Source organism: Gallus gallus, chromosome 1 (assembly GCF_016699485.2).
Source record: "Gallus gallus isolate bGalGal1 chromosome 1, bGalGal1.mat.broiler.GRCg7b, whole genome shotgun sequence".
NCBI lineage: Eukaryota > Metazoa > Chordata > Aves > Galliformes > Phasianidae > Gallus > Gallus gallus.
The window spans coordinates 55,195,068-55,210,459 of record NC_052532.1 but is presented as its reverse complement, the minus strand read 5'-3'; the positions used below and the strand labels follow the sequence as shown (position 1 = coordinate 55,210,459).

The 15,392-nt window shown below is 38.2% G+C and overlaps 1 protein-coding gene across 1 annotated transcript in view; it reads right to left on the bottom strand.

Moving 5' to 3' along the window:
- Positions 1–9,401: 9,401 nt before the first annotated feature.
- The window catches only part of THL (tyrosine hydroxylase), a 33,435-nt gene continuing 27,444 nt past the window's right edge, over positions 9,402–15,392 (bottom strand). The window contains exon 12 of the mRNA XM_001235000.5: positions 9,402–14,689. Coding sequence (XP_001235001.2) covers positions 14,530–14,689 — 160 coding nt within the window. The 3' untranslated portion in view covers positions 9,402–14,529. The remainder of the gene's footprint in view (positions 14,690–15,392) is intronic.

Below are 15,392 nucleotides of genomic sequence, written 5' to 3'. Positions count from 1 at the left end.
CCAAAAGGGCCACCAGGCCCAGCACTGCCAGCTGGGTGAGAGGAGGAATTGTTCCACTTCGTTCTCTGCTGCTGTCTCACCTTGAGAACTGGGTGCATGTTTGGGCACCGCAATATAAGGATGTAAAGCTATTATACAGTGTTCAAAGGAGGGCTATGAAGACGGAGAAGGGTCTAGAGGGCAAGGTGTGTGAGGAGCAGCTGAGGTCCCTGGGTTTGCCCTGCCCAGAGCAGAGGAGTTGAGGGGAGGCCTCATGGTGGCTGCAGGGAGCAGAGGGGCAGCGTCGAGCTCTGCTCTGTGTGACAGAGACAGGGCCCGAGGGAACGGCATGGATCTGTCAGGGGAGGGGCATCTGGGGGTTAGGGACAGGGTCTACACCAGAGGGCAGTGGGCATGGAACGGGCTGCCCAGGGCTGTGGGCACGGCCCCGAGCTGCCAGAGTTCAAGGAGTGTTTGGACACTGCTCTCAGACTTACGGCTTAATTTTTAGATAGGTCTGTGGGTCCCATCCAACTCAGGATATTCCATGATTATATGATTCTATGGATATGAAATTTTGTTTCTGAAATCCCCTGCAGAGAAGTGAATTGATGAGGAAGATAAGTCTTTTTATTGTGAAACACACTTAATTTTCTATTTCAGGGCTAGTATCAGCATTCCACTCTGAAGGAATGAGAAACAAATTTAATAGACTAATGAAGTAGGCAATTAGTACCTCTGCAATAGAAACCTTGTGCAGTTCAGTGACTAGTTTTGGGATGCATTTTTCCAGGCAAAAGCCAAACAATGTTGATAAAGCTAGGTTCATCATTTGAGAACAACCAGCAACATTTTACCTTTAATGGATGATGGGCTAGGATCTGCAAGAACATGAAATATATCCCTTATAAAAAAATACATTGCAACTTTGTTTACTGTCTTTTTCAAGCAACATCAGAAAACAACATCCCTCTGAGGGGAAAGAACCACTGTCTAGAGAAGAGAATACTTCTGTAGGACAAAGAGTCTCTAGCCAAATATGACCATAGTCAATATGATTCCTTGTGTACTTCACAGTTAAGAAATGTCATTGAAAGTTCAAAGGACTGGATTAAATTCCTCTTGGATTTCCTGTGATAATCTCAGTTGGATCATCTGCTCTTACGTGTTAGAGCTCAACAATGTCTGACTCTGTTAAGGAAAAATGACAGTTATTAGACACAACTTTCCTTCACAGACCTTCCTCATCTGGCTGGGAAAATATGCTATTAAAAAGGCTGTCCTGCAGCTAAAAAGAACTTTGTATAGAGAACAACAACAACAACGAAGTAGTATCAGACAGGAAAGAATGGAATGCATTAGCCTTTTACATAAAAAAATATATGCATTTCTCTCTGCATTCATTAGAGTTCATTTAGTCTATACTGCAATTTCAGTTTCCTGCTTTGCATTGCCTTGGGATCTGGTTTGAAGCACTATTTATCCAAATTATCCAAATTTTTACCAGAACTCTCAGGGGCAGATGCTCAGAATAGTCATTTCCAGCAGGTGTGTGCCAGTCTGAGGGATTACGAAATGTAATTTGGTAAATCTTAGGAGTCCTTGGGTATAGGCTTTTATTTCAGAAGACCTGCTTTGTGGATATTGAAGGATAAAACAAAGGTACTAGTCAAATGGACTTGTATGTTTGGACAGAAGAGCTATTCCTTGCATTTACTCTATATTTTTATTTACTTTCTACATTCACTGTGTTTAAGAACATCTGTGGTTTAGGAATGGAGCTTATATGTTTCTTGTGTTAAAATTTAAGTATACAAATACTAAATATTCAGCTAATAGAGATCATCCAACTCCTACTGATATTAAATTTACTTAGTTAATGGTCTGGTCTGGTCTGTGTAAGTCAGTGGAAGTTCTGGTGTTGAATTTAGTGGGCCAAATTTAACTCAATTTTATAAATATTTCAACAACTGTATTTCAAAACTGTGACCTTGATAAGAACTTTGAAACTACCTGATAAAGGAAATGAGCTGGTGATGTATTTTTCCATGTAGTGAGAATGCATACATTGTCCTTTTGTTTAGTTTGTATGTTTTTATAGAGTACTTGTGGTTCTTGAGGAGAAGTCCATAAATTTGAGTAGTGTGGTAGCTATGCAAATGTAATGATCTCTTTTGGGCCAAAGTTTTTTGTTTTCTCCATCTGTAATTCAGAAGTTCTCTTATAAGGATTTACCTATACGTTGGAGACAAGGGTTGGTAATTCTGTCTGTTAGCAAATGTGTATTTTACTTGAGTTAGGTTAAGTCTTTGTCAGTGATCTGTAATGACTCAAACACAAGTATAGAAGAAAGTTTGTGCTGTCTTTCCTGAAAGAACCCTGTGCTGATTTTTATAGGTTTCATCCAAAACTCAATAAGAGAACTCTTCAGTTCCATTAGAGAGGGAAAAGCATTTCCAAGAATAAGGAAAATTTGAATATCTGCATTTTCAGCAGTGACTAGTATTGGTTATTTCTCAGTTTTGAAATTCACAAACAGAGAATTCAAAGGAAACTTTGGAAGAAAATCCAAATGAAAAGGGGCCCCAGTTTCAGGTTGTTGGTACTTTCTGCATTTTAAACTTCTCTCTTGAAGTATATCCAGACAGGCATCTGAATCACTAGTCATTTTAGAATTCTCAGGCTCATTCTTTTATTTATTCCTCATCTTTTTCTCTTTTCCTCTTCCCTTTTGTATTAAGGTCAAATCCTGCTTCTCCTAATGCCAATAATAAAAGTCCCATTGATTTCAACATGAGCAGGAAATATGCAGTTTGCTATTTACCACAACCACCACAATGACTCTCTGGGAAGAATTCATTTATATTCATTCCAACAATGCCATGAAAAATGGGCTCTTGCTATTTTATCGCATCCAAACTGTTGCTCTAACTCTAACATCCTAGCTGTTGCTAACAAGTCAGTGATGATTTGTAAACCAACAATTTATGGTAACCACATTCCATCCCCATTATGATGTGTGGTTTGGAAATGGAAAAGTAATCAAGACCTCCTGTTAAGAGACTTTATTTCAGTTGAATGTTTCTGTAAATAAAAGCATTTTAAAAGGATCATTGCTATATGTTTCTAACTCCAAACTGTTCATTTGATCTAGGCCCCATCTACACTCCAAATTCTGCCAGGCTGCGTCTATCAGGAGTGTGAGATCTCCAACAGTGGCATGGACATTTTGGCAAAATCGTTTCCATCAATATAAGTATTTTCACTCAATTGGATAGTTTCACTAGACTTGAACAACAGTTCAGTTTCTTGGAGAGAGCTATGTCCATTCCTTGGAATACTTAATCATACTTTATCAGCAGACTATAAGGGTACACAGACATAAATAAATATCTCCTACTACAGTTACAGTAATAGATGAAGAATTATAGTCAGACCATGGTATGTAGTAATGCCCTTGGGAACTAAGAGCCTGCGTAGTTTTGTGCAACACTTTGTCTTGGTCGTAAGGACTGTGGGCAATCCCTATGACACTAAGAAGGGCTTTCCAGCACTTTGCTGGGAGACCACCTAGAATTACTGGTAAAAAGACTCAAACAAGAATTTTGTCCCACTACTAGGCTCTGGTACCAAATAATACTTGAAAATGTTATTTTGATCCCTTTGACTCTAATACACTCTATCCTTCCTATATAAGAAGCCTAGCAACCTAGGTTTGAGGTTAGAGGCACTATTTCTGGTAGTGTGCTGAGGGAGACGTCAAACTAAGGAGTCTGTTGAGTGTTCTAGTTCACCAATACTATGATGTGAAATGAAGATAGAGACCACACTAATTAGGAGTTAAAGCTTTTGCCCCACCTTTTTATCTCTGGTTGAAAATCACTACTGGTTTAATTTACATATCCCGATATTGATGACAATTCACTGAGGAAAAGCAATCACCTTGTATCATTGTAAATGCTCTAATTTTTTATTGAATGAAAACCCAACTGCTAAAAATCACTCACAAACGGACTTTTATTTTATGACCTTGGAGAATGAAGAGTTTTTGAACAGGTATGAAACTTCGTAAGGTATTATTAACTTGTCTATACTATAATAATAGTAAAAAGAGTAATCATACATTCTGCCATCAAGTAACTTTCTGTGTAGCAATGAGCACAACACCAATGTGAAGTACCTGTTTCAAAGGACATTTTATCCTGTTTTGTGTGATAGACTGAAAAATAAAAAACACGTCCTTTCAAGAAAGCTCACTCACCATGGGAAACTATAGTCAATGATCCATGATGCAAAGTATTCATGGGCTGATCTCTAGCTTAGTGTGTTCTTTTCCACTCCTGATGCTCTGCTGCAAGTGCAGTACCTTCTTGTTTGTGGCAGCACAACTGTTCATGAGCCTGTGTTGTGAACCAGACCTCTGAAATTTGTTTTAAAAAGCAAACAAACAAACAGACAAACAAAAAAAACCCATTATGTGTGAGGGAAAGAAGAATGTTGTATTTGTTTCTTGATCATTCAGTTATGCTGTAAGGTATGAAAGGCAACTGTGAGCAGTGGAAAGTGCAGGGAAGTTGTAGATGAGATTGTAGGAAGCCAGTAGTGTTGTTGCCAAGGCAAAACTACAATGTAATGTAGATCTAGAAATGAGCCTAAAAGTTTTACTAAAGAGATTATCAAGATATTGTCCTATAAGCTGCTAGATATAGGTTCTGCTGGGTCTTGAAAGGACAAGTTCTACCATATATTCTCCTGTCTGAGGCACTCAACTTTTATGTTAGGGACAACTGCATCCTAAATGACTTCATTGTCCTTGAGTAGCATTTGATAATAGCTTGCCTCTTCAGTTCTGGAAACAAGGCAAAATCTCAAAGGTTATTTTATCCCTCATTCTTTCCATTTGGCTCTTTCACTTATAGAATAGATCTCTGTAGCTCTTTTTTTTTTTTTTTTGGTACAAATATCTTTATGTATGTCCTTGGTCTGATATGTCATGCTGTTATTTAGTTAAAAAGTTAACAAACGGAAGAACAATATCAACGTTTGTCCAGTAGTGGGAGTCTGTCAGGTACCTAACTGGTCCAAAGTTGAGCCAGCCACCATCTTTACAGTAATGTTAATGCTGCGCTACCACCTAGTGGACAAAATGTAAATAGCACAGAGCTGCTCTGCTCTCGGGCCATATGAAGTACCGTGCTGCTTAAGGTGGCTAGGACATTACAGACTAAGTGCTTCAAACTGAGCCATTGAAAGACCTCAAAAGCCAACAAAAGTCAGACAGATTATGGAAATCTGCCAGAGTTCTGAAGTGCCATGGCAGGTGGAGGATACCCCTCAATGTGATATGACAGTCTATTTCTCCTCTAGGATATAGAAACAAGTAGGAATGAAATCATGTTCCCCTGATACTAGTGTACTAATGTCTATATAACAACTCCTCTGCCTGCTCTCAGCTGCAGCCATCAAGGCTGCCTGCAGCTTGATTGTCTTCCAAGCACTAGCTCATACAAGTCATTTGGCAGTGTATCACCTTGCAGTCCCAAACCCTCAGTGGTTTTATCACCAGGTACTGAGATTATAGCATCTCTCTTACATTTCAGTGCTGTGCTTCCATGTTGATTAGGAATTGGAATAGCACCTCAATGTTCAGTAACTAAAGATGTTGCTAATAACAATTATTCTGATTTCCTTCTGTTTCTTCTCTCCCATCCTCTAAATTTTCATAAGAAAGTTTAAGTGGATTTTTTTTCCAAGCCCAAGAATTGTCCATGTAGACATGTAGCCAAAATGGAAGGAGGTATCCTGCGTGGATAAAATAAGGAGCTTCAGACAAATCTAAAACATTAAAAAAGGAACATGTAAGAGGTGGAATCAGTATCAGGAAACCACATTTGGAGTGTTAGTAAAAGGACAACGACAGAGTAGAGTAGGTCTGTTGAAATGGTTTGGAGATGAGAGTTTCTTACGCACAGGAAGACACTGAGAGAGTTGTGACTGTTCAGTCTGGAAAAGGGAATGCTCATCTGGATCTTACCAATGTGTAGAAATATATGATGTGAAGAGTAGAGAAGATAGTCAGACTTTTTTTTCATTACTACCTTCTGAAAAGGCATGAGGCAATGGACAATGGGCACAAAAGAAATAGAAGAAAGATAAAAGTGTTTGTTACTGTGACAGTGTTTGAATGCTATAACAAGCTACCCAGAGAGGTTGCTAGATTCTCTGCCCTTGAAGATATTCAAAATTTAACTGGCCATTTATTGAGCAACATAGAGTAATATAATCATTATGGTTAGAAAAGACCTCTAAGATCATCTAGTCCAACCATTCACCTACCACCAACGTTACCCACTAAAGCATGTCACTAACTACTATATCTACCCTTTCCTTAAACACCTCCAAGGACTATGACTTTACCACACCCCTGGGCAAGCCATTCCAATGCCTAACTACTATTTCTGAGAATAAAATTTTCCTAATATCCAAACTGAACCTTCCCTGGAACAACTTGAGGCTCTTCTAGTTGACTCTACTCTCTTTGAGGTGACAGACTAGATAATCACCTGCAGTGCCTTCCAACCTCACTGTGATTCTGTTCAGCAGCTTCTTCATCATTCCAGACATTGATCTCAGTGTTTCCATTTTGGCAGAGAGGAAAAACTTCATTGTTTTGATTCCGCCTTCAGGATAATGTCCTGCCCATGGGTACTGTGGGGCATGAATGACTTCTTATACTCTTTAGTAGTTTTCCCCTCCATCTTCTTTTTCTGAAGAAGCAATTGAAGCATTACAGCTCCCTTCTGGCCCCAGCCAGTCTGTATTATGGAGAGATGGGAAAGACTGTCTTTCTTTTTGCTGTGGCAAAAACACAAGCTAAGCTTAGAGATAGTGGGCAGCAAATGCACTATAGGAGCTTTTCCAGTTCAGCTCCATGACTAGATCCCTCATCCCTTGATTTGCCTCAAGCACACTAAAATTGTTGCATGGGTCTGTCAGAAATACAGGACTCTCTCCTGTTTCCATTCACCAGTTGTCCCTTTGCTCCTCTGTTTCACTGGGAATCTAAGCCAGGTTAAAGTGCGACAGGACAGACCAATACTGTGACTTGGCACAGATGCCATGGAGAAATGGATAATGTACCAAATAATTTACTCTTAGATATGTATTAATTTTGTTTACTGAGATCTTACTAGTGAAGGATATTCATGCACATTGAAAGTAACTTCTTTCCTAAGAGTGGAAGTATGGTAACGTGACAAAGGCTGAACCTGTTTTTCTCTGAAGACAAATTTGTTGCAGTATATTCTGTGATGACGAAGGAAGAATTCAGAGAAAAGCACTTCTTTTTGTTTTTTATTAGTTCTCCTACATATGGGACTACATTCTTCCTCACTTTTACAAGTGGGGAAGAATGGGACCCGACTTAGTGGGCATGGTGGTGAAGAGTCAGTAGTTGGACTTTGTGGTCTTTTCCGAATTTAATAACTCTATGATTCTAAATTGGGCTCCTTACATTAAAAAAAAAAAAAAAAAAAAAAAGACTCCTTGCTTTTTATTTCCTAAGTTATGCAATTTATTTTCCTCTCTCTTGCAGACAAATATGGTTAGAATTCCATAAGCTCAAAACTGCTATAGTAGAAAACTCTAAATCTGAACTTTCTTTCCTGAATTCTCACTCAGCATACTGGGCTATGATACTCCGTTTGGCATAGCCTAACATAGCTCTACTGAAACTGGTGGAGTAGTACCATTTTATTTTATCTTGTGATATAAAACTAAACCATCACTGGGAACCAGACTGAGCCCAACAGCCCTTTTAATAACTCTTATTTTCTTCATCTCTTGACCAACACCTAGAGGCTTTAGTAAACTAGTGGAATGTGAAGAACAACTTGCAGAAATTAATCAAGATTTTTTTACAGACCATCTTTGTGATTTAAGTAGTAAAGAATGACGAACTGTGAAATTTTCTGCGTAAAGACTTAATTGTCTATTTGCTTTATGTTTTCAGTCTGATTCCTGTATAAATAGAGATGTCAAGGCAATAGGAAAGTCAGTTTTCTTCTGCTGTTTCTTCTTCTTTTGTTGTTCAGTTCATTGTTTCGGTTTTGTTATTACTGTTTGTTTGTTTGTTTGTTTGTTTGTTTGTTTGAAGTTTTTCTTGAGCTCCATTAAGGCAAGGAAAATAGCATTGCAGAAACTAATGACATAACAAGAAAACATGCTTGGATGATTTGCCCACATCCCAAGCAAGCTATATCACCATTAACTTATTATTACATCAGTGATGGGGTGAAATTATTACTAAACTGTGTATAAACTTAGTACCCATATTGGATAACAAGCTGTCTAAAATCAAGCCCATGCTGGCAATGTTGATTTGCTTCTTGTCCAGGGATGAAGACTGGTAATTGGAAAAAAGTTACAACTGACAAGTTTCATTTCGGAAACTTCTTCCTCCTCAAGCTCCCTACAGCTAACACAGTATTTCATATGTGGAGTTAAAATTTGGATTTGGTTGCAAAGCCTGCCTTTGTAGGACATTGGAGACTCAAGATTTGAGTGAAATCATTTTGTTTACTTAGATTTAAAACAAGAAATATGAACTAACACAAGTGTAAGAACAAAACTGAAATGTCTGAAGTGCAAGACTTAAACACTGTACAAAATTCATATCATCATCCAACACACATTCCATTTCTAACCCATCAGTTTTGGGATTCATTCAGGAAATACTTAAAAACAGTCTTTTTTTTTTTTTTTATGAGTTCTATTGAGAATGTTTCTAACACTTTTACAAAACCTAATGATGATTGTCTGTTTTGTCTTGCGAGATATTCTTGAAATGCAGTATTTGTTAATTAACAAGTTAATAGATATTTTTCTTCTATCACTTATTTTAATTGTCTATTTGTGACAGAAAATTTAAATGTGCCAGTCTACCACTTCAAGGAATATTTCAATAGTAATGATAATTGCTTGGGTTTTTTCCCCCTCTGTCAGTAAATATGAGAGTAATAAATGCAGCACAGAAATATGACTGTAAATCGACCCTTTATTTTTTTTTCCACATTTTAATGATTAGTCTGTTCAATAGGAATTTTGCTATTGATTCAGAATTTATGACTGGGATCAGTCAAACTGGCTTTACCAAAGTCAAAAGCATATCCAGGGCTTCAGTAACAGCAGAAGTAGGCCTTGTAATTGTTAGAAAATTATTTCAAACTGTCCAGTTCTGGTATTGTTCTTCTAGACTAGATTTGTTGTTTTATTTTTTTTCAGTCTACTTTACCTGACGGTCATTATGTGCTATGTTTTATAGTTAGTAGTTTATGTTCAAATCTGCCCTGAATAATTTTGGGAAAGATGTGCCTTGAAGATAAACTATACTAATTGTGGATAGAAGTAGAAATCTGTTTTGCATACATTGGATGGTAGCTGTCACCTCTTTTAGCCAAACGTAACCATTTGGCTAGGTCTGTTGTCTTCAGCAAGGGCCAAGTTTAAGCTTAAGAGGGCCTATTTGTTGCTCAAGTACCATCCAAAACCCTGAGAAAGTCATAGTAAAGTTTATTGAGTTCAGTGACAGAATTTTTCCCATTTTCAAGCACAAGTCAAGGAGATCAGCAATCAGCATTTTAAATAAAGGGAAAAAAGAAAAGTCATGACAAAATAGTTAAGCAGGGTGGAAAGCAGTACCTAGCATAAAGCTATAGCAATAACGAATTTACAGTCTTCTGCAGAGGAGGCACTACTTCGGTGTTTTCTTTCCCCACTTAAGGTAGCCTTCATTCAAAATTTAGGGTTCTTGAGTCTTGTAAGGCATCAATACTTCCTGGGCAGTTTCAACTTTCTCACACAGCATGTAAAAAACCTCTTTCCCAAAAGCCAAAGACCCCTTTTCTATTTTCTAACCTTTGAAAAACATCTTGAAAGCCAATATCTTATTTGAGGTTAACACGCATCAAGCACAGTTGAAAAGTCTTAGGTGACCTTAGCTTATCTATGCTTTTGAAGGTATGAACTTTATTCCTTTATATTAAGGCTCCCTTTTAAATGGATATATTTTTTTCTCAAATATATGAAACAACACATGCAAAATAAACATGTTTTGGGTTTATCCACAAGTCCTTTCCATGTACTGTTCTTTTGTTCTCCCAGTTGTCAGCCACACTCATCTTCTAGTTTGGCTTTCTTTCCCCTGAGGAATTCTTGTGGTGGGAGAGGTTGCCAGAGATTTGCTTTCACTTTGGGCCTCAGCCACTAGTGTTACCCAAAGTTAATGTACATATAATATGATACAGACAGTAACCTTTCTACCAGCTTCTGACCGTGCATCAGCTGGGGAATGCTGCAAAGTAATGTCCTCTAACTAAATCTAAAAGCCCACATATCAACTTCTGTTTAGTGGTGGGGTGACATTAGGAGAGATGTATGTCTATACCCCTTTATTTCTTTGCCAGTTGGAATTTTTCCATGCAGTAGAATATCTACTGAAGCAGACTCCAGAGAACCTTCTGTTTTTTCAGTAAGGCAAGGCTACAAGAGGGTTTTTCTTAGTAGTTTTATCTTCTGTCTCCAACAGTCATGGAACACTTCTGTCTGTGATTAACTGATGGCCACAATTTACTGGGTAAGTTGTGGCATTTCAGTCACGGCTGTAAGACGATCTTCATGTGAGTAGCTGCACAGTGAAAAATGCCATGTTTTAAGTTTCTTCAGGATTACACTATCATTTTTGTGGAATTTTGCTTTTATTTAAATTATTTGTTTGTTTATTTTCTTCCTCCTTCGTGAGTCAGCAGAGGCAAGGGAGGCTGAGTGAAATGTAGTGGTTCCTTTCTGGGAAGGACTTCTGTATGCTTGTTTGATTGATTCTGTGATTTCCTTAGTTGGTTAGGTATGGTTTTATGTTCATCAGGTAGTAGAAAAGTTGAAATGTTAAAGGAGCCAGAGGGAGATGATTGAGAAGGTCTTTCGGAGGATGACAGTTCTGCCTTGTAATACAATACTGTTTCTCATGGGAGTGGGTGGGAGGCCTGCCTAAATTTCCTCTTCCTGTCCTGCCAAATTCCCCAAATTGCATAACTGTGTATTCTCCTTACGCAGTGGTACCCTTGGCATCCCTAGAAAATCTGCAGGGAAGCGGGGAAACAGCTGGAGGCTTGAGAGTGGACCAAAATTGGTAGAGGTCAGACTTGATTAGCCAAAAAAACAAAACAAACCCACAAACTGAATTTACTAACTCTCCCATGTATAACGTAACAACACAATACAGATTTAATAACATATACTATTTTGTTCTAAATGCACTCCATCTAGGAAAAATAAGTTTATCGGGATAAGCAAAGGACCCATGGGGAGTTCATCAGTTCAGTTTCAAGTCACAGGATGTGTTTTACTTGGCTTTGGAGCCTTCTTGTGCAAGATTAATGTGAAACTGCTGAAATGCAAGCTGACAAAAAGACAAGACATATTTTTACTGGTTGGTGCTTTTTCCTCTGCCATTATTTTCATTGGGAGGCCCCATCAGTACCTCTCACATCACCCCCGTCTTAGACTGACAAGAGTATGAGGTACTTCTTGGCTTCTGTGAGAAACTGAAAAAATGGCTGTTGGAAGAGCAACCTGACCAGCATATCTCATAAGGATGTAACCCTGAAGGCTTTTGTCTTGTCATTACATTGAGTAAGAAGAATTTGATCCAAATTAGAAAAAAGCATCAAATATGGTTATTTAGGGGTAAGGTTTGCCCTAGTAAGGAAAGAAAAAATGCCTCCTTTGGAAAAAATATTTTTGCTTCTTAATAGTTTAAGTAGTGAAATTCATTACTTTTGAAACGTTGTTAAGCTGTGCTGGAGCCTACCCTAACCATATATTCAAACTGACTACCACTAAGAGAATAAAAAAGCAAGTACACCCATAGAGGTTTTGATAATCCTGCTCTGAATTTCTGCATACAGCACTTTAATAGGCTCAGTACTGTTGTTGGGATTATTCGAGAGATCAGGTACTACTCAGCATGTGTAATGATTGGAGAATCTGGCTCCAAATGGTTTCTTTTTCTCTCATTGCTACAGGAACTGGAAAAGACAAGGGTGTGTGGGCGGGCCTGGAGTTCCTCCAAGGAAAGTGTGAGGCCTTGGGCAAAACAAATCCGTCAGGTCTCTCATTTCTTCCAAATATAGGTCTGTTCTGAGCAATAGCCAAACTCAAGTATAAACTCCACATTCAACCGTTTCAGAGGGAATACATGAAAAAGACTCTATGGCCTATGGAATCCATCTATAGAAAATATTTTGATAGCTCTTTCGCTCTGGCATTATCCTCCACTTAAAAAGAAAGAAAAAAGAAAACACACAAAGGTGGTGCACACATTTCAATTTGAAATGTAATGTAACTGGTTGATGAAAATAATATTTCTGAAAACAATCTGTTGTGAGCTATCAAGCATTTTTGCCTATGTACCATTTGGCAGCAAATGCACAGATAAATTATTACAATATGTAACCGAACAGATTGCTCTGAAGAAAAACGGTACTTGTGAGTGTGTAAAAGCAGGGTAAGTAGAATTAAATCCATAAAAGAATTTTGAGAGATCATCATACATCACAGCAGAAATATACCAAAAGCAAAGGAATCCACTTCAGCCAGTCCCTGTCTGAATCTCTAGCAAAATAGGTTTTACAATAGAAAAATATTTTCCTGAAGTAGAATAGAAAAATCCAGGGCTTCAATGAAAAAGAAAGAGCTTGAAATGTTCCTGCTGTTTAGACGAAGGGGACCATAGCCTGTTTGCCAAGATACTTCCAAATTTGTTAGGTATCACCACATTTTAATAAAATGGAGCCATTGCAGCAGCTTCACAGATCTTGAATTCTCTATTAGTGCTCATGGGAGAATTTTCTGAAGTGCTTATGGACATGAAGATTTAAGAGACAAAATCCCATTAACCCAGTCCCAATAAGAGAGTTTCTGTAGAGCCTGGCACATTGACAAATTACAGGGAGATAAGCTCTGTGTGAAATAACAGCATGTGAATTGCTCTGCCGTAACTTTCTGTGTACATGCTCTTATTCCATGGTGACCAGTTAAGGCAAAGTTGATGACTCTTTTCCCAGAGCCAAACCACCTCACATTTACATCAGAGTTCAGGCCATGTATGCTGTCAGTTAGTGGATAGCAGTGAACAAACTATAAGCTTGCTGTCTGCCTTAACCTAAATACACTTTTGAAAATACGAGCAAGGTTTCTTTGCTGCACAGGATAAATCTACACTGACATCTGTGAATACTGTCACCCAGATTCAGCCATGAGATCCACATAGCTCCTGTTTATGCCATCCCCATAACCTGTTTCAACATTACCGCTAAGCAAAGAGGGAGTCTTCCAAGCATGAGCCTACTCTTCTTTTCCTAAATTAGTCTCTATTTGTGAACAGTGGAAGATGGAAATGAAAGGACAATAAAGGATTGTTTCTGTGAAATGTGACTCACGGAGTGTAAATAAATTTTAGGCACATCTGAGAAAAAGACTAGAGTAGGAGGCAAGATGAGTTGCAGCACATACCTGATATTGTATTCATATCAAAGCTATGTTGCTTCTGATGTTTGATCTTAGAATGTATTGATGTTTAGTACCTTTGTAATTTTAATTATTACTGCAATCATCGGAATGCCAAAAACAAACAAACAAATAAAGAAAAAACCCACAAAGATATTTAAGAGTGTCCAGGACTGTCTGAATCCCATGAAAATTCAGTGAGACATTTCTTGTAGGCTTCTTTGAAGCTGTTTCTCCACATCCATCTTTTTATTCCCCAGCATCTTAATTTCTTTTTCAAATCAAGCAGGTATGTTATAAAGCCAGAGTACCATGGTCCTCAGAGTTCCTATCTTTTCCGTCTTTTTTTCAGCCAATGGACACATATTCTGTGATCTTAAATATGACAGAACGTTATTTAGCCACATTTGAACAAAATAAGATGACTGCTGAAAAAAATAAATGGCAAGAAGAAATAAAAGGTCTGTCTTATAAACTCTTGTATTTGTACATTGTAAGAGAACCATTCATAGTTTATGAGCACAATAGCTGATCGTAATTGCTAGCAGAAATGAGCTAGCTGCAAGGACTGCAGGCAGCTAGCCAGCCCAAAAGATTGTGATCATGTCATTTAAGCAAGAAGAGACTCTGTGACTGAAGAGTTACTGTGCTACTTTGTGATAGATAACTTCAAACGGTGACAGATAAGTTCAAAAGGTGAATAAAAAACTTACATTTAACATAAGAGATAAATACGCAACAAACAGCTGCAGCTCATATCACCTACCAGAAACTGGAGTAATTTAGTGTTGTTTGCCATTGAAGCATATTCAGTAGGAACTCATTAATGTGACTAAGTCAGCAGCCTAAATTACAGTGAAAAGATTTGCTTGACAGAGCTGTTTGTGGGATGAAGATTTTAGCATGCAGCTACAACTTCACTAAATTTTCAAGTGCTGGAACTGCCTACATACATATCAGTACCAGGTGAGAAGTACTGCTGCAGTTTTAGGAGAGGTTGTCAAGGGACAGGCAGAGGTTTTTCAGGTCCTCTTTCAGTCGACTGACTTCCCTCTTGACTTTCTGTGGTGTATCCAGAACCTCTATGCTGCTGGTGAATGGGTCGTAGCACAGAGAAAAAGGCTTCTTGATCTTCATTGCATAGTTTCTGTGAGGAAAGAAGACAGATTTGCTAGTTCAAAAACTATTTCACTAAATGCAGGACCTAGTTTATCAGTATGTAGGCATAGATTTCTCAAGCAGACTGTTGCTGCTGTGACATCTTCCTTACTCTCACTCCTTAAAGTTTTCTGGTGCAGTATATCCTCCCTGCAGCTGAAGTGTTTTGCAGCCCAAAAGATCTGCATTGCCTGCTTTTCACTGTGGCTGGCTCAGATCCGTCTGCGCTCTTACAGCTCTACGTTAACACAGCTCAGAGTTATTACAACCACAAGCTAGAGGAATGCAGAAACACAGCATGTCTGCTGCCTTCACTTCCAAGAAATAACCTGAAGTAGCTCTTTCTGCTTAAAATCTTAAAAATCTATCCATACTAGGCATCCTGGGCTATTTTGCCATCTGCATTGAAAGAAAAAAAAAAAAAACCAACACCCACAATTGCTTGCCATTTTTGACAATGTTTCCATTAAGTACACGCTGGTAGGAACCCCCTGTACTGATGTTGCCTTATGTTTTCCGTTCTGACAGATTCTTAAGTCTTTGGTTATTTTGAGCCTTGGCTGAACAACTATCTTGAAAAAAACGTATGAAAAAGCTTTAAGTCTGACTATGGTGTATTCTTTGTCCTTTTAAGTTCTTTTCAGGTCTGCCTGAATCAAAAGCTCTTGAAAGTCTCTCTTCTGCCAGTGAGT